This window comes from Amphiprion ocellaris, chromosome 20 (assembly GCF_022539595.1).
Source record: "Amphiprion ocellaris isolate individual 3 ecotype Okinawa chromosome 20, ASM2253959v1, whole genome shotgun sequence".
In the NCBI taxonomy this organism is placed as follows: Eukaryota; Metazoa; Chordata; class Actinopteri; family Pomacentridae; genus Amphiprion; species Amphiprion ocellaris.
The window spans coordinates 29,395,649-29,414,784 of NC_072785.1; the positions used below are offsets into that span (position 1 = coordinate 29,395,649).

At 40.2% G+C, this 19,136-nt stretch overlaps 1 protein-coding gene across 2 annotated transcripts in view; it reads left to right on the plus strand.

Moving 5' to 3' along the window:
- Window positions 1-10,908: 10,908 nt before the first annotated feature.
- The window catches only part of LOC111569174 (transcription factor IIIB 90 kDa subunit-like), a 149,176-nt gene continuing 140,948 nt past the window's right edge, over window positions 10,909-19,136 (plus strand). For both annotated transcript variants that reach the window (XR_008599964.1, XM_055005666.1), the window contains exons 1-3: window positions 10,909-11,151; window positions 13,217-13,419; window positions 17,272-17,352. Coding sequence is in view for 1 of the 2 variants with exons in the window: in XM_055005666.1 (XP_054861641.1) it covers window positions 13,242-13,419; window positions 17,272-17,352 (259 nt within the window). In the remaining variant the exon portion in view is untranslated. The remainder of the gene's footprint in view (window positions 11,152-13,216; window positions 13,420-17,271; window positions 17,353-19,136) is intronic.

Sequence of the window (19,136 nt, forward strand, 5' to 3'; positions counted from 1 at the left end):
TATACAGTGTCTATACTGTCTGTGTGTGTGTGTATGTGTGTGTATGTGTGTGTGTATGTGTGTATGTAATGGGGTTAAGGTTAAAGGTTAATCCTGTTACAATGGCGGTCAGAGAACCCAGGCACAGACACAGAGCACTGACAGATAGATTATAGAACGACTTCATTTTAACCAACACAAGAACTAAAACCATCACAGAAAATGAGAAACAGAACTAAGGGGGAAACAAGACTAAACTCAACTCGAAAATAAACAACCTACAGTGGGGGTGGGGGGCATGTGTGTGGCTGAGTTTGTAAAGCAGGAGGTGATATTGTGAGCAGGTGTGGTTATTATTGCAGCTGTCTCCACTTGCTGCAATCAGCAGTGCAGGCAGCTCAGGAGATGCAAAGGAGCAGAGAGACAGGAGAGAGAGAGACAGGAGAGAGAGAGAGAGATGACAGACAGATACAGAGACAGGGAGGAGGAGGGAGAACGAAAAAGTGTGAGGAGGACAAGGGCTGGAGCAGGGATTATAACAAACCCTATTTATTTTGTATAAGATTAACAGTATATTAACAGGTGCAGTACATAATAGAAGAGCTATATGGAAATAAGCCTTTCACTGTTGTTGCAACACCCATCATGTTGTGATGTATCAGTGTGTTGTAGTTTCAATAAGCCCCTCATTTATAAATGGCAAACTGAAATACTGTGATACAACACTTCTGTGTCTTTCAGGTAAACCAACCAGAGTGCACAGAAGAAATGTAGTATAGACCAGAGAATAGAAGCATGAACTGAGTCAAGACTGTGTAAAGATGGGGCTCGATCTAGTAGCAAATAGTAGACCTAGTAGATGTGATGGTGGTGGTGGTGATGGCAGAAGTGATGGGGCAAATGTATTTAAAAGGGTCCGAAGGCTTCAACAATGCATCATCCACTGTACTAAAGGTGATCCAAGTGCAGGGAACCTGACATCACCAAAAGACTTTGCATCCTGGAAAACACTGCTACATGCTGCAAAAATAAGAAAACATGCTGCAGTTCTAGGCATCTGCAGAGACAACCCCAGAGAGAGAGGTGCCAAAGATATTTTATCACAGGCAGTGCAGGAGCATATTTACCTTGGAGACAACACTTGACGCTCAAGAAATTTCAAACAGAAAGGCTTGAGACAGCACCTCCACAAATCAAGTTACATGACAAACTAAAGAAACAAATCTGAAGACATTCAGTCATATGGGCAAAAAGAAAAGTTCCTGCAAAATGCGTGGTGGAGAGATAATGCTGAAAGCTGATGGCAAACTTTGCTCAACTCATCATAATAGCCCAGAGCAGAAATTTACAGATAAAGGATGTCATGAAGCATGCACTTGGACCCGTACCATGGTCTCTGTCAACAGGTGAAGGCTCTCTCAGGAAGATTAGCAAGTCAGCCCTTGCACAGGAACTCAGAAAGAATGTACCTGTTGGGGAGTGTATTCAGCAACACACAGCAACTCTAATCCATGGAATGAGCCTCATACAAAAGATACGTGGAGACAATGGGACATGACATAGGACACTCCCTCCCTCCCTCCCTCCCTCCCCCCTCAGGCCTCTCTCCCTCCCTCCCTCCCCCCTCAGGCCTCTCTCTCTCTCCCTCCCTCCCCCCTCAGGTCTCTCTCTCTCTCCCTCCCTCCCCCCTCAGGTCTCTCTCTCTCCCTCCCTCCCCCCTCAGGTCTCTCTCTCTCTCCCTCCCTCCCCCCTCAGGCCTCTCTCCCTCCCTCCCTCCCCCCTCAGGCCTCTCTCTCTCTCTCCCTCCCCCCTCAGGCCTCTCTCTCTCCCTCCCTCCCTCCCCCCTCAGGTCTCTCTCTCTCCCTCCCTCCCCCCTCAGGCCTCTCTCTCTCCCTCCCTCCCCCCTCAGGCCTCTCTCTCTCTCTCCCTCCCTCCCTCCCCCCTCAGGCCTCTCTCTCTCCCTCCCTCCCCCCTCAGGCCTCTCTCTCTCCCTCCCTCCCCCCTCAGGTCTCTCTCTCTCTCCCTCCCTCCCCCCTCAGGTCTCTCTCTCTCCCTCCCTCCCCCCTCAGGTCTCTCTCTCTCTCCCTCCCTCCCCCCTCAGGCCTCTCTCCCTCCCTCCCTCCCCCCTCAGGCCTCTCTCTCTCCCTCCCTCCCCCCTCAGGTCTCTCTCTCTCCCTCCCTCCCCCCTCAGGCCTCTCTCTCTCCCTCCCTCCCTCCCCCCTCAGGTCTCTCTCTCTCCCTCCCTCCCCCCTCAGGTCTCTCTCCCTCCCTCCCTCCCCCCCTCAGGCCTCTCTCTCTCCCTCCCTCCCCCCTCAGGCCTCTCTCTCTCTCTCTCTCCCTCCCTCCCCCCTCAGGCCTCTCTCTCCCTCCCTCCCCCCTCAGGCCTCTCTCTCTCCCTCCCTCCCCCCTCAGGCCTCTCTCTCTCTCTCTCTCTCCCTCCCTCCCCCCTCAGGCCTCTCTCTCTCCCTCCCTCCCCCCTCAGGCCTCTCTCTCTCTCTCTCTCCCTCCCTCCCCCCTCAGGCCTCTCTCTCTCTCCCTCCCTCCCCCCTCAGGCCTCTCTGTCTCCCTCCCTCCCCCCTCAGGCCTCTCTCTCTCTCTCCCTCCCTCCCCCCACAGGCCTCTCTCTCTCTCTCTCTCCCTCCCTCCCCCCTCAGGCCTCTCTCTCTCTCCCTCCCTCCCCCCACAGGCCTCTCTCTCTCTCTCTCTCCCTCCCTCCCCCCTCAGGCCTCTCTGTCTCCCTCCCTCCCCCCTCAGGCCTCTCTCTCTCTCCCTCCCTCCCCCCTCAGGCCTCTCTGTCTCCCTCCCTCCCCCCTCAGGCCTCTCTCTCTCTCTCTCCCTCCCTCCCCCCACAGGCCTCTCTCTCTCTCTCCCTCCCTCCCCCCTCAGGCCTCTCTCTCTCTCTCCCTCCCTCCCCCCACAGGCCTCTCTCTCTCTATCCATCCATAGCTCTCCCCCTCCCTACACCAACATGTTGAGCTGCAGAAGCTGGAGGAGGAATCATAGTAAGTGAAGGAAAGGTCGAGGAAGAGCAACTGCAGCCTCAAAGTTCTGGATATCAACGAAGAGTTTCACTTTTTCTGCAGTGCTTTCTACACCTGGAAGTGAACTAAAGGTATTTTATACACTTTTTAAGCTAACAGGCAGCTAGCTTATAGTTCAGCGTCTGACAGCTAGACTCTAAGCTAGCTGCGTGTTAGCCTGTCCTAACCACAGTCCGTTGGTTTTTATGGATGGTGGTTAAAGACCTGCTCTTCTAGTGGTCTTCCTTCTAGTCGCTGTAAAAAGTCAGTCCATCCTGGCCGACTTCAACACCTCTTCATGACTTGTTCTGCCTCGGACCTGGTGGAAACTCCAGAAACTGGGGAAAACCCGTGGAGACTCGAAGAACTCGTGGAGACTCGAAGAACTCGTCGGGCGGGGGAAGGTGTGGTGGGTGGTGGGGGAGTAGAGGGGGGAGGCCGCCACCCACCTCCCCGCCTACTCCCCGCCCTGACTCCACCCTGACTCCGCCTTGGCTCCACCCATGTGGTCACTTCAGGAACTACGATGTCAAAGGGACGACGAATTTATGTCTTTGTATCTGATCTGTAGCTCAGTGAGTTAAGGACTTGCCTATGGAGCTGCAGGTCGCTGGTTCAAGACCAGACACTTCTTAAATTTTCTCAAAATCCTGACAAAGACAAAGAAAGAAAACTGCCAGTGGCGGGTCTTGAACCTGCGACCTTCCACTTGGTAGTCCTCTTCTTATCCTCCTGAGCTACTCGCTCAGATACTAATTCTTCTTTTTTTTGCGCATTTATCATCTATTTTTTGTCGTTTTCGAGTTTTTTTTTTAACTTGAGTCTCGACTCGACCGTTTTTGTCAGGAGGTTGGACTTCAACCTTTGTGCTGGAGGGTGGAACCCTCATTTCCAAGACTTTCCAAAGCCTCCAGACCTCCCGAGTCCTCAGGACCTGAGCTTTCACACAGTCTGAGGGCTGAAATTTTCAAAGTCCCACAGTAGTTCTCTGTTAGATTGAACTTTCAGACAGTCCTGGGACCGATATCCTCTAAGTTCCTAAGTAGTTCTCTGTTAGTTTGAACCTTTCGACAGCTCGAGGACTGAAATCCTAGAAGTTCTTGAGTAGTTCTGTTAGTTTGAACCTTTCCACAGTCTGAGGACTGAAAATCTAAAGGTTCTTGAGCAGTTCTCTGTTAGTTTGAACCTTCAGACAGTCTGAGGACTGAAATTTTAAAAGTTTCTCAGTACTTCTCTGTTAGTTTGAACTTTCTGGTTAACAGAAGCCTTAAAACTTGTGACCATGAGTCTTGATTTCACATTTAGATCATCCATCTGAGTTCTTCTCAGACCTTCACCTGTGGGTTTTTTAGAAATCCTCAACAAACTTTGATTCTTTTCACTGAACAGTAAAGTTTGTGGAGATCAGAAGGTAACATTAGTTTGATCAATGCCTTCAACTACTAGTAGACTTTATCTGGAAAGCAGTTTTCTGAAATGAGTTCTTAGTAAATCTGTCCACAATCAAACCAAGAACATAGAAAGAGGAAATGTTTGAAGAAACAACTTGATGTTTTCATTTCAGACTAGAAAACGCTTTAAGACCTTCATCTGTTTTTGCTCTTTTTGATCATTTTGTCTCTTCTGTTTAATTTGATCTTCTAAAGTCTAACTGGTGTCTTTTCAAATGTTTTGTCTTTAGTTTGATTCTTCTTAAATGTTTAGTTTTGCTCTTTTCTCACCTTTTATTCTTTTCTAATGTCTGATTTGATTTCCAAATGTTTTGTCTTTTTAATGTTTAATTGTTGTTTTTTCAAATGTTTATCGGCTTGTTTGAGTTTCTTTTTCTTTCCCAATATTTAATGTTTCGATTAAATCTTTAAGGTTTTTCTATTTAAATGTTTTACCACCTTTTAATGTTTGATTTTCTTTTTAAATGCTTCATTGTATTTTCTGTGTAGTTCCTATTTGAAGTTTTATTGTCTTTAAGATGTAATTTTCTAATTAAACATTTAATTTTTTAATTAAATGTTTTGTCTTTTTAAAGGTTTAATAATCTAATTAAATGTTGAAGATTCTTCTTGTTTAATTGTATTTTTTAAATGTTTAATTATGGAAAATATTTTATCTGTAATTTTTAATATTTGTATTTTTAAAATTTAGTTTAATTTCATAATGACATGTATTGTATCTTGTTGAATTATCTAATTCAATATTTTGTCTGTTTAATAGAGTTAATTATTAAATACAATTAAATGCTATTGAATGAAAATACTTCTGTTGTCACAATCATGAGTTAGTCAATTATTCAGTTTATCAATTCATCTTTATTTGTTTAGCACCTTTTACACAGATGACAAAACTGAACAAGCAAAGACAAAAAAACTATACTAAAACTATGATTAAAACTCAAAAACATTAACAAAAAAAAAAAAAAACAGATTTCACATGGTAATAAAATATGTTGTGTCCAGGGGATGGAGGGAGTTTATTGAAGTCTTCTTGGGCTCACATGGGAAATCATTTAAAATATAAACTTGATATTCGGGCTAAGGAAACTGCAGAGCGACAGAAGAACCAACAATATCTCCTGTTTTCTCCTTTAATGAGTCGACTCTTGTGCTTTCAGACCAAAGAACTACAGACTCTTCACAACCTGCTCAAACTCTTGGTACAGGACCTCACCACACGGGTCAAGAAGGTTTCTGTCTCATTTCTACTCTGAAGCTCACCTTCTGCTGCTCAAACTGCTGACAAATGTTTCTGCTGCTCTAAAGTCTGGTCTCCAGAACTTCCTAAAAACTCTCAAAGTCTCTTCTGCTGCAGGTTGCTTTGTAGAACTGTTCCAGAAAACCTCACTAAACCACATGGAGGGGCCTCAAGATAGTCATCCAAATGAAACCATACAAAAACCAAACTAGCACAACCCAAACGCTAAAGTCTCCTGCAGCCTACCAGAGAACCTCTGAGAACAGAGAATCAGGACAGGAACTCTTACCTTCTGGACAACCAACGCTGGTTCACAAACAAGAACACAGAATGTGTCTGACCAAAAACCTCTGAAGACTCACTACAGCCAAGATAAAGACACAACTCAGCTGCACCAAATCCACTAATCACTGCACACATTAGCACCAGGTGCTAACTGTGGCTAAAGAACCACATTTACCAAGACAACTATCCAGTACAAAGCCCTAAAACACACCAAGAAACACATTAAAGATGATTTTACTGCTGGAAGCTGCAAGCCAACGCCTAAAGAACAAACTGAAGCAATGGAGCCAAACCCAGTTCACTGGTGAAGAGAAACAGAGGAAATGTTTGTCTGCAGCTAAATAAAGCAGGAAGACACTGAGCTGCTCAGGTGTTCCTGATAACACCAAGCAGCCACCTGGACAGCCAATAGGAACACAGCTTACTGGAAGTCCAGAGGGCTGGCTTAGTCAAGGAAATTTAGTTTAAAGTTGAGGCAGAAAGTTAACAAAGAAAGTTGAAAACCACCTTCTGATACCTGAAATCTCTGAGTTTTCACACAAAGAACACCTGAACATGTCAAACTGGTTCCATAGTAGAACCATCATTGTAAAAACGTCATAGTATGGTGTGTTGCTCAAAAAACATTAGGACCCAACTGTCAGGGGACAAACATGTAAGAAACATGAGAACAGAGAGAACCCAACCAGTAGGTCACAGTTTATCATCCCCCAGTCATCTCCTGAAGTCCATATGGTGAGAGACATCAGTATCTGGTTGTTAATTTACCAGAGGATGCTTGTAATGATGCTGATGTGGTCTGTACTCTACAGTATTTTAGTGACTCAATAAATGCCTAAGTTGTGTTTTTTTAAATGCTTTTTAGTTTTTAATAAACATTTAACAGCCTATATGTAATCAATAAATGGCCTTTGCCTATCTTAAGAAAAATTCACTCAGAACTCTGATATGTTAACAGTACTAAATAAATCAATAAATACATGCATACACACATAAATAAATTAATACATTAACTGTGTTAAGATAAGATTTAGATTTTAAAAAGTTGTTTATGTTTTTGCAGAATCCAGTATTGCTCACTGGTTGGTCGTTACATTTTATTAGTTTGATTTCATTGTTTAAAATGATGCCACCTCTTTTCAGACAGAACCTGTGATAATAAAACAATATAAAATGTTTAGTTCTGTGTTAATAAAGCACTTAAAGCTTTAAGTATGGCTAAATGCTTTTTTCAAAATTAAATATATCACTCCTTAGGTGGTAGTGGCCCCAAGTTCAGTAAAGTTGGAAAGATATTCACAGATTGGGACTTCCAGCATCAATAACTCATTAGATATAGGTTGTAAAAACATAAACGGTGCCTCTTTCCCATTGTTGCAAGGCAGACAATGTGCTACAAGCCCAGTTTTATCAAAAGTAGCTGTCTTTCAAGCTACAGGAATAACATTGGTGTCTATGGAGTGAACAGGGTCCGTCTGCAATTTGCAAAACTGCTGCAACAGTAAAGAGAGACAAATATTCAATAACTTCACTCTTATACATTGTAGTGTCACTAAAATCACTGCAGCCTTCAACTGGCTCCTGTTGACAAAGTGTTTTAACAGAAATGTAAATGCTGTAATTTGATTCTTTTAATGAACCATGTAACTTGAATGGATGTGATGCTGGTGTGATTTTTAAAAAATCCTTAACTTGCTGTGCCAATTTCTCCAGGTTTGTCCAAGACAAACTTTACTTCACGTGCTAAAAACTCACATGAAAAAACTAATTAAAATTTCTAAAATTAATATTAAATAAATACAGTATAATAAATATAAATGAAAAGTATTGATACTAAATTATGCTTATTAATTCTGATAACATTAAGAAAAATAAAATGTCATGATTACTAATAATATTTATGAACTAGCTGTACAGCTAATTAAAAAAAAAATCAAATGAATGCAATCCAAAGTTGTTTAAATCAATCCAACTGGACTTGAAGAAAGTTCCTTGAAGACTTTTCACTGTTACGGTTTTCTTTGAGGCTCAAGCGCAGGAACAGAGATCGAGACAAGCTGAAGCCAACAAGAATACTTTTATTGACAAAGCGTAAGGATCAAAAGACTACAATTCCCAGTAGCAGGTCTCCGGAGACAGGAACTGGAAAAAACCACACTGTATACAAGGGCAAGGAAGTCCCTAGTGGCGGGTGGACTAGATGGTCATTTCTAATACAAAAATGCAGAGTCACAGCGGAGGAGCAAGTTGACTCACTAGAAAAACTCAAAGCAGACTCAAAGAGAGAGAGCAACTAAACTCCCTAGAAAACACATCACAAACTTAAAGCGGAAGAGCAACTAAGCTCACTAAAGAAAACACTACTGTAGACTCAAAACTGAAGAGCCACTAAGCTCATTAGAAAACTCAATGCAGACTCAAAGCGAAAGAACAACTAAGCGCAGTAGAAAACACTATGCAGACTCAAAACTGAAGAGCAACTAAGCTCACTAAAAACAGAGTCTCAGGTAACGTTTAACTACACAACTCTAAATACCTCAACCTGGCTCGTGCTGGGGACGGACAGCTGACTGGGGGGGTAACGGGCTGAGGGCTGAGCTGAAGGTAGAAGCAGCGACGGCAGAATGGAGTCCAGACTGAAGATGGCGAGTGGGTGGCGAGGATCCCGGTGTCTGCCTGGAACTGTAGTTGTAGGGGAGTCCAAAGAGATGGTTCGGCCACAGGAGCAGGTGAGGTTCCAACTGAAGGGGAGAAAACCAAATTACAAAAAAAATCCAACTTTAGGTTTGGCTAGAGTGAACAAACAACAGAACTGACTACGTGCATTCACAATCCGGCGTCCAAGTGGTGACTGGCGTCTGAATATATGGAGAGGAGGTGGAAGACTGACTGGCTCCGACACACCTGTTCCTGCTTTAGCTGATGCCCCTGATTGTTCACCTGCCGCCGCTGCACAACACTCAGGATACCTAAAAAAGGAAGAAACACAAAAGGAGGGAGGAGCCCTGACATTCACCTCTCATCCAATGTTCAGATTTTGGACAGGGAGGACAGATGGTTTGAGAGAGGCGTGAAAGAAGCCATCCATGTGAAAGTGGAGAAGCCATCTCTGAACAGGGGGGGTGGTCTGTGACATCATCTTTCACCAATTTACAATCAGGTCCTTTCAAAACTCCCCAAAAGAACTACTCAGCAGAATGACTCAGGTGAGGTAGCTCATGCTAACGACCACCATTAGCATACGAGGGCTCGGTGAAACTTGCATTTCAACGACCCCCTTTGTCACTTCCTGTCTCCCAACGACCATCGTTGAGGAGCCAGGTGGGCCTTGGCAATTGTCGTCAGAATGTGAATAGCACTGACCACACCTCACAGAGGTTATAAGCTGAGGCAACATCAACCACCACCAGAACTGAAGAAGCCTCTTGGATGAGAGGTGAAACGTCTTCAAGGAACCTTCTTAAAGTCCAGTTGGATTGATTTAAACAACTTTGGATAACCATGACCTGGATGAATGAGAAACTACACAGACAAATGAATGTAATAAAACAAAAAATGAAATTCACATAAACACTGAAACAAAATTGAGTTAAATTACATATTAAATAACCTAAAGTTGAATAATTGTAACAGCTGTGCTAAAAAAACAACATGAAAAACTAAATAAAAAAATACTATCAATATGGCACAAGTAAATAGACAGAAATGTTAAATCGATATAGTATAATAAAAATAAATAAAAATGTATTAGTACAAAATTATTATTCTTTTTGATAATGTTACTAAAAAATAAAAGGTCATGAATAAAACTAATAATAGTTATAAAAAAACTGTATAGATGTAATAGAACTTGCGTTATTGAAATATTTATGTGAATTTTATTTTTAAAATTCATATAAATATTTCAGTGCATTTTATTTAAATTACATATAACTAAATAACTTAAAATTTAATAAAAATAGACCAAAATGAATAAAATAATAAAACTAAAATAAATGAAATCCTTAACTTGAAATTGTAACAGCTGTGCTAAGATCTACAGGTTTGTCCCTGAAAAAACTAATAAAAAAAACTAAAATTACTATTAGTATAGCATAAGTAAGTAGATAAAGATGTTAAATATAGTATAATAAATATAAATAAAAATGTGATAATACTAAATTATGATTATTAATTTTGATAATGTTGCTAAATAAAATGTAATGAATAAAACTAATAATAGTTATTAAATTTTTTAAAGCCAATTAAACAATAATGAACGTAATAAAACTAATAAAATAAAATTCACATAAACATTTAAATAAAATGCAATCAAATTAAATATAACTAAATAACCTAAAATTAAATAATCTAAAATAAACCAAAATGAAATAAATAAAAATAAAATGAATGAATTGTAACAGCTGTTTCCATATGTATGTGTGTAGTTTCTTTTGTGTCTTCAACAGGGCATGATAAACTGTCATATATGTACTGCTTTTTAAATACTAATTTTATTTATTATCTCACACTGATGAGATTTTAAGTTTTATTTTGTTTAATAAAGTCTATTTATTGCCCTGCCATGCTAATTAGCTGCTAGCTAAAATAAATGGACAAAATAAACTAACAAGAGACACATCAAATGTTCGTTTAATTTTATTTTATGTTGATATTATTTGTGTTTAATAAATATTGTTTTATTAATTTAGTTTATTTTTTGTCCATTCATTCTGATTTAAGAGAACCGGGGAGGTTCCATTTCACATGCAGGTGTTTGTGTCGTTGGTATAATCCATGTGTATTTATTATCCCATGACCTTTTACACTGAGATGATTTTATTACACACACATTGCATTTACAGAATATTACCACTTTATTTTTCTAAAACCAGACCCTCTGTGTAAAGATAATTGAAATTAAACTCCGTGTTGACAGGGCGACACCCCTCCGGGCAGCGTTGGTACGGTCCGGGTCTCCCAGCATCAGACGCACATGTCTGCTATGTTGTGTTCACGGTTGCACCGGTGTTGCAGCGTTTTACCGGAGCCGTGAGGACTGCCACGCCGCTGTTTGTTGCCCACGGAGCGCCGGTGGACCGAGAGAAACCTCGCAGAGGACCAGAAGCTCCGTGACACCGGGATTTCAGGAGGAAACCGTCGCTGACACGCGTCCCGGCGTGACTCCACCGGACCGAAGGTACGAACACCGTCGACGTTCCGTATGTGTCAGCATTCAGCCCGGCGTCCGGCTGTGTAGCCCGGCGGACACACGTGGCTGTCGTGTCGGTGTTTGCTCCGGTGTTTGCGGGTCAGTTTGCCGGTTAGCAGCTCCGTTAGCTTCCCGTTGTCAGCTGTCAGCGGCTCCACGTGAGCCGTTCATTCCCCGGTAGTTCAACCGGTTAGGTGCACCTTCAGGGCGGACAGGTGAAGCTCTGGAGGCGGTTTCTGAGGCGGTCAGAAGCCGCTTCTGGAGCTAACGAGGCTGTGAGCTTCTCCCCGCTGAGAGGCTCCATGTCCGGGAGGGAAAGTGGAGCTAGCAGGAGGAGCTGAGCTGCCACGTAGCTGCAGGAGCTCATGTTCAGTCCCAGCTGGAGGAGCAGCTTCTACCTGAAAATACCAAACAGACCCTCAGATAGAAGGAGAAGAACACAGCCGAGTCTGATGTGATTTCTTTAGGGAAAGTCAATAAAACAAACTAAAACGTGTTAAATGTCCATCAAGAGAGGTAAACAGACCAGAGAATGGCAACAGAGATAGAAAATGACTAAAAAGACAGGCGAAATGTTCACACCCGGACACTAAACAAATCCAAAATTGTTATGAAAATGCACAATTTGACTCCAAATGACAGCAAAAAGACGCAGGACAACTACAGACTAATCAAACTGACTCTAGAATGGCAGCAAAGATTGAAAATGGCTAAATACACATGCAAAGTGTCCACGAGACACAAACCAAATAGAAACAAATGCAAAATTGCTATAGAAAGGCACAAAATGACTCCAAATGACAACAAAAAGATGCAAGACAACTGAAATTGAAGCAAAATGACCAAAAACATGACATGAACATACAAAACAACTAGAACATATGCAATAATAACTTAAAATGATCATCAGATAGATGCAAACTGACCAAAAATGGAGGTAAACTGACCGTAGAATGACAAGGATTAAAAATGGCTAAAAAGACGTACAAAATGTCCACGACTACATGTGAAACGAGTAGAAACCAATGCAAAATGAGTGTGAAAATGAAGAAAAAAATAATCTAGATGACAACAAAAGGTGTGAGACAACTAAAAACAAAACGAACTGACCAAAGAGGCTCAAAATGACAACATGACCTTGCAAAACAACTAAAATATAAGCAGTGGCAAGCAAAATGTCTACAATTAGACACGAAACGAGTAGAAATGAATGCAAAATGACTATGAAAATACACAATTTGACTCCACATAACAACAAAAAGATGCAAGACAACTAAAAACTATGCTTCAAATTATCTTAAAGAGACGCAAAATGACCATAAAGAGAAGTAAACTGACCATAAACTGACAACAAAGATATAAAATGACTAAAAAGACATGCAAAATGTCCACAACTAGACACAGAACAAATAGAAACACACACACAATTGCCATAGAAAGGCACAAAATGACTCCGAATGTGATGAAAAACATACAAAAATGACCACAAAACAACTAAAACAAGCCCAGAGAGACACAAAATGACTAAATGAGAGACTGTCAAACCACAAAGAGACATGAAGGTCCCTAGAATGATGCAAAATGTCCATCATGACATGCAAAAAGACAAAAACGCAACAAAAGATGATGCTAAATGACAGTAACAGATCGAAAATGACTAAAAAGAGACACAAAATGACCCAAAAAGAGGCTCAAAATGACAACACTGCATTACAAAACAACTAGAAAATATGCAGTGAACTTCAAATTGTTGTCAAATAGATGCAAACTGACCAAAACGAGAGGCAACAAAGATTGAAAATTACTAATAAGACATGCAAAAACACCACAAAACAATACTAAATGACTAAAATGACGTGCAAAATGTCCACAGTCAGACACACAACAAGCCTAGACAAATGCAAAATGACATTAAAGGTTCAAAATGACCTTAAAGAGACACAAAATGACTAAAAGGCAACACGAAATGATGCTAAATGACAACAAAAAGACAAGAAATGCCCGTGTTTTTCCTCCTGATTGTTCTCAAACCTCCGTGTTTTTTTCCCATCAGGCTTTGAGGCAGGCGGAGCGTCACCATGAAGTCGTGTAAGAACTGCGGCAGCTCGGAGATCGACGTCGATGCGTCGCGTGGAAACGCCGTCTGCATGAGCTGCGGCTCGGTGCTGGAGGACAACATCATCGTGTCCGAGGTGGAGTTCGTGGAGACGGGAGGAGGAGGATCGCTGGCCGTCGGACAGTTCGTCTCTGCAGAAGGTGAGACTGACGGGGTGGAAACTGTCCACAAAGACGCGCAGAATGACCACGAAGCCAATGCTAAATGACAGCAGAGACTCAAAACTATGAAACATGACATCCAAATGAATACAAATAAATGAAAATGTATTTTAAAGAAACAAAAAAATGTCTCCAAACAACAAGAAAAAGATGCAAAGCAACAAAAAAACAATGGAAACCTTCTACAAACACACACAAAAGGGAAACAAAAGATGCAAAAGGTCTAGAATACAAGACAAAATCCCCACAGAGATGCAGAAAATTTTAGAACAGCCCCAAAGAAATACAAAATTACTATAAAGATACACAGATTGAAAACTAAAAGATTCAAAACAACTGAAGAAAAGATACAACTTGACCACTAAGAGATGCAGTATGTCCAGAAAAGTAGCAAAATTATTGTCAAAAAAGGCCAAATGACTAAAAATGTGCAAACTGAAGACAAAAGCTGACCACAAAGAGACAAAAAAAAGACTCCAAACGACAAGAACAATATGCAAAACAACGATGCAGCTTTCTATAGAGAGACACAAACGTACCACATATGATGCAAAAAGTCCAAAATAAGACACACAATTACCACAAAGAAGCACTAAATGTCCAAGCAGCCCCATAGAAATGCAAAATTATGATGGAGACACAGATTGAAAACTAAAAGTTGCAAAACAACTAAAGAAAAGCCACAAAATGACCACTGAAAGATGCAGTATGTCCAGAAAAGGAAGGAAAATTAGCAGAAAAGGCCAGATTATGGAAAGAGAAGCAAAATGATAGTAAAAAGTTGCAAAACAACGAGAAAATATGAAATTTGATCACAAAAAAATCCAATATGTCCATAAGGGGCTACAGAATAATAAAAAATACACCAAAAACATGCAAAATTATCACAAAGAGATGCGAAACAATCAGAAATGTGTAAGAACAGTCACTACAAAAGTCTAAATACACCTCAAGAGATGCAAAATGATCATAAAAAAACTCAAACTGATCACAAAGAGACACTAAATCGGTACAAACCAACGCAAACCGACTTTAAAAAGACACAAAATTACTCCAAACGACAAGAAAAAGATGCAAAACAACTGAAAAAATACGCAAACCTTGTGCAAACGCACAAAAAGAAAACAAAAGATGGAAAAGGTCTAGAATACAACACAAAATCACCACAAAGATGCACTAAACAATGAAACAGCACCATAGGAATGCAAAAAGACTATAAAGAGACACAAACTGAAAACTAAAAGATGCAAAACAACTAAAGAAAAGACACAAAATGACCACTGAAAGATGCAGTATGTCCAGAAAAGGGATGAAAAATTAGAGTCTAAAGGCAAAATGATGATGAATGTCCAAGCTGATGACAGCAAACTCACAAATATCCATAAGGGGGCATACGGCAATAAAAAATACACCAAAAATATGCAAAATGACCACAAATAGATGTGAAAGAATTAGAAAGAGGTAAAAACAGTCACTAAAAACACAAAATACACCCAAAGAGATGCAAAATGATCATAAAAAGATTCAAACTGACCACAGAGACACTAAATGAATAAAAACAAATGCAAAATTACCATAGACACAAAATGACTGTAAACAACAAGAAAATGATGCAAAACTACTAAAAATGAAGCAAACTGACCTCTAAGAAACACAAAATGACTGTCAAAATAAGCAAAACAAGCCCAGATAAATGTAAAATGTCTAAAACTAGAGGAAATCCAGCCGCAAAGAGACACAAAATGTCCACAGACTGACAACAAAGACTCAGAATGATGAAAAAGACACGCAAAATGTCCAGAGTGAGACACAAAATGAGTAGAATCAAAAGCTAATTGACGATTAAGATGCACATAGTGACTCCAAATGACAAAGAAACAATGCAAGATAACTAAAAACGCTGCATAAAGAGAGGCAAACTGACTAGAATGACTATAAAGACGTGCAAAATGTCCACGATGAGGAACAAACAAATGCAAAATGACAATAAAAAGGCACAAAATGACTCCGAATGACATGAAAAACAGGCAGAGTGACCACAGAATGACAACAAAGATTCTAAATGACTAACAATACATACAAAATGTTCACAACCAGACATGAAACGAGTAGAAACAAATGCGAAATGACGTTAAATGATGCGGCTGTAAGATTATAAATCAACCTTCTCAAGCGGTGCTCTGCTAAATTATACATAAATTGCTATTATTTGCTAGAATGTGAAATAATTATTTAAAGCAAAATGAATGCGGCTCTTTAGAACAGATCTCTTTACAGACACTGGTGTTGTGCTGACGGTCACTAAATAAAATGATGGTCATTACGTTTAAATAAATTGTAAATAACTTGAGACATCTGGTCTAAACTGCTGCCTTTGTGATTTAAAGTCGATGAATTATTCAGCCTGAGAGCAGACTTGTAAAAAAAAAACCAAAAAAAAAAAACTTTTCTGACAGGAAACATTTGTGTAAAGGTTTAATCAGTTGTAGTTCAGCTGATCGTCCACTGGATGGCGCCGCTGCATCACTGTGTTAAAGTGAATCAGTGGAAAATCAAGTTAAATCTCTGAATATTCTGTTTCTGCAGCCTCTGAAATGTGAGGATCTGCTGCTTCCTTAGTTTTTTTTCTGAATAAAGTTAATTTTGTTTGATTTGAAGTCTTGAGTGAAATAGTTTTTGTAGATTGCATCCCTTCTGAATTCACCATTGTTGTGTCTACAGTGTCAAGAACTAGTTAAAAAATAGATCCTGATCACCTTTTTCCAGAGCTTAAGATCATTTTTCTCCAACAAACAGGCCAAAAATAAAATAAATGAGTTTATTTTAGTGTAAGACAACAGAAAACCTGATTTTGTTTTCTGCTCCAGTTGTTGTGCAGAGGTTTTGATGTCTACGTTTGTCGTCACAAGAAAACACAACAAACCCCTCCTTTAGGTGATGAATTTTTTAAAAAAAAGAATTAAAAAAAATCTATGCAGCAAAATGTCTCAATAATTCACACAGGTGGAATTTTATTGATTAATGGGGGAAGGAGGGAGGAGAAAAGAAAGCAAGGAAGGATAATATGAGGCAAGGAAGGGAGGAAAGGAAGGAAGGGAGGAAAGAAAGAAAGGAAGGATAATATGAGGCAAGGAAGGGAGGAAAGGAAGGAAGGGAGTGGTGAAGGAAGGAAGGAGAAGAGTGAGTAAAGAGGGGAAGAGAGTGAGGAAGGAAGGAAGAGAGTGAGGAAGGAAGGAAGAGAGTGAGAAAAGAAGGAATGAAGGAAGTGAAGAATGAAGGAAACAAGGAAAGAAAGAAGGAAGAGAGTGAGGAAGGAAGGAAGTGAGGAAAGAAGGAATGAAGGAAGTGAAGAAGGAAGGAAACAAGGAAAGAAAGAAGGAAGAAAGAAAGGAAGGAAGTGATTGATGAAGGAACTAAGGAAAGAAGGAAGAATGATGAAGGATTCTATTAAGCAACCAAGGAAGGATAATAAGGAAGGAAGGAAGAGAGTGATGAAGGAAGGAAGAAAAGGAATCAAGGAAGGATACTATGAGGCAACCAAGAAAGGAAGAGACTGAGGAAGGAAGGGAGTGATGAAGAAAGGAAGAGGAAAGAAGGGAGTCAGGAAGGAAGGAAAGAAGGAAAAGAGAAAGAGGTAAGAAGGAAGGAACACATATGGAAATGATTTCTGTCATTCTAACTATAATTCTGCACTGAACACATTTCTGAGTTTCTTCTTTTTCCTCTTCCTTCTCCACTGTTCTGTTTCTGTGAATTTCCGTGAAAAATGAACCACAGTGAATAAAAATGCAACAGGAGTTAAAAACAACCAACACTTCTTCTGTCCTGCAGGTGGAGCCAAACTTCCATCCTTTGGAGATGCTCACTTCACAGGTGTTGGGAAGGAATCCAGAGCTCAGACGCTGCAGAAAGGTGAGCGACCAGCAGGGGGCGCCACACTGCTTTATTATTACTATTATAATCAGCCAGGGGAGAGTCTGTGTGTAGCTGCAGGTTGTGTTGTTGTGTTTGTGTAGATGGCAGTGTTTGAACCTCAGAGAAGAGGACAAGTGTGCAGCTTATAAGACTCTTGTCACTATGGAGATAAGGTGGTGCTGTAATTAACAATCAGCCTCCAATAAATCAATTAAGGAGAGCAGCCTGGTTTAGTCTGTTGTTGTGGCATCAGAGGAGGAGCAGCTCACCGTCAGAAAGTCAACAAAACTCCAACACAGTGAATTAGACTCACAGCACAGTCTGAGAGACACACACTGCAGTTGTGATTTTTACGTTTTATTTTTTGGCATTATTTGTTAACCTTCCTGTTGTCCTCATTTACAGGCACCACAAAATATTGTTTCCTTGTCTGGAAAAAATCAAAAAATTCAGAAAAAAAGTTCCCCAAATTTCCAAAAATTTGCAAAACCTTCATGAAGAAAACTCCAATAATTCCGTAAAAGTTTCCCTTAAAAGTTTTATTTTTAAAAAATCCCCCAAATTTGGCAAGAAAATTCTTGTAAATATTTTTCCAAAAATGAGTAAAAATCTTCCAAACAAATCCTAAAAATATCTAAAGTGATTCCATATATATCAGTAAAACTTCTAATATTTTCTTTAAGAACATTCAAAAAAAAATCCAAGCAAAAATCCAATCCAACCAAAATCCAGCGAAATTTGCTGGATTTTGGTTGGTTTTTATGTGAATGTTCTTAAGAAACATTTTAAACATTTTTTTCTTCCACCAAAAAATGTTCAAAGATTTCCCAAAAATGTTGAAAATGTGGACATCAGAAGTTCCACGGTGAAAATGTTTTTTTTTTCTCCACATTTTCAAACTTTAAAATGGGTCAGTTTTGACCCGCAGGACGGCACGAGGGTGAAAGGGCTTTGTAGGGATGGTTTTAATACATTGTTGCGGCAAGCTGCGTATCGGACCCATCTAATGACAGAAAACTAGCATGAACGTCTTTTTTTAGAATCTGCCTAATTAGAGACACTTTTCGTGAAACTTTATATACACTACCGTTCAAAAGTTTGGGGTCACCCAGGCAATTTCATGTTTTCCATGAAAACTCACACTTTTATTCATGTGCTAACATAATTGCACAAGGGTTTTCTAATCATCAGTTAGCCTTTCAACACCATTAGCTAACACAATGTAGCATTAGAACACAGGAGTGATGGTTGCTGGAAATGTTCCTCTGTACCTCTATGGAGATATTCCATTAAAAATCAGCTGTTTCCAGCTAGAATAGTCATTTACCACATTAATAATGTCTAGATTGGATTTCTGATAGTAAGTAACCCCAAACTTTTGAACAATAGTGTATATTTGAAATGTTTGCGTGTTCTTTATTTTCAGAGTTTTCATGGTGTCGACTGACTGAGGAGAGAAATAAATGTTAAGACACCTGTATGATACGTGGCCTTCATTAAATCAGACCAGTGTAGTTATATTTCTCTTCATAGCAGCCCCCAGCTAGGAAGTAGGGGATGATTGGATGAGTTTCATAGCCACCATGTAGACATGAGTGGTGCTAGTCTTGTGAAATATGTCCAAGATGTTGAAATGTCCCTTTTCCAGTGAGGGGATATGCAGTAAAAGTAGTGTAGGCTCTGCTTCTGTGTGGGCGGCCATGTGTTGTTGGTGTGTGTATTAGTGCAGCGATGGGAATAGCCTCGTCATGCTGTGGAGGAAGATTTACGGCCGTCTGTGG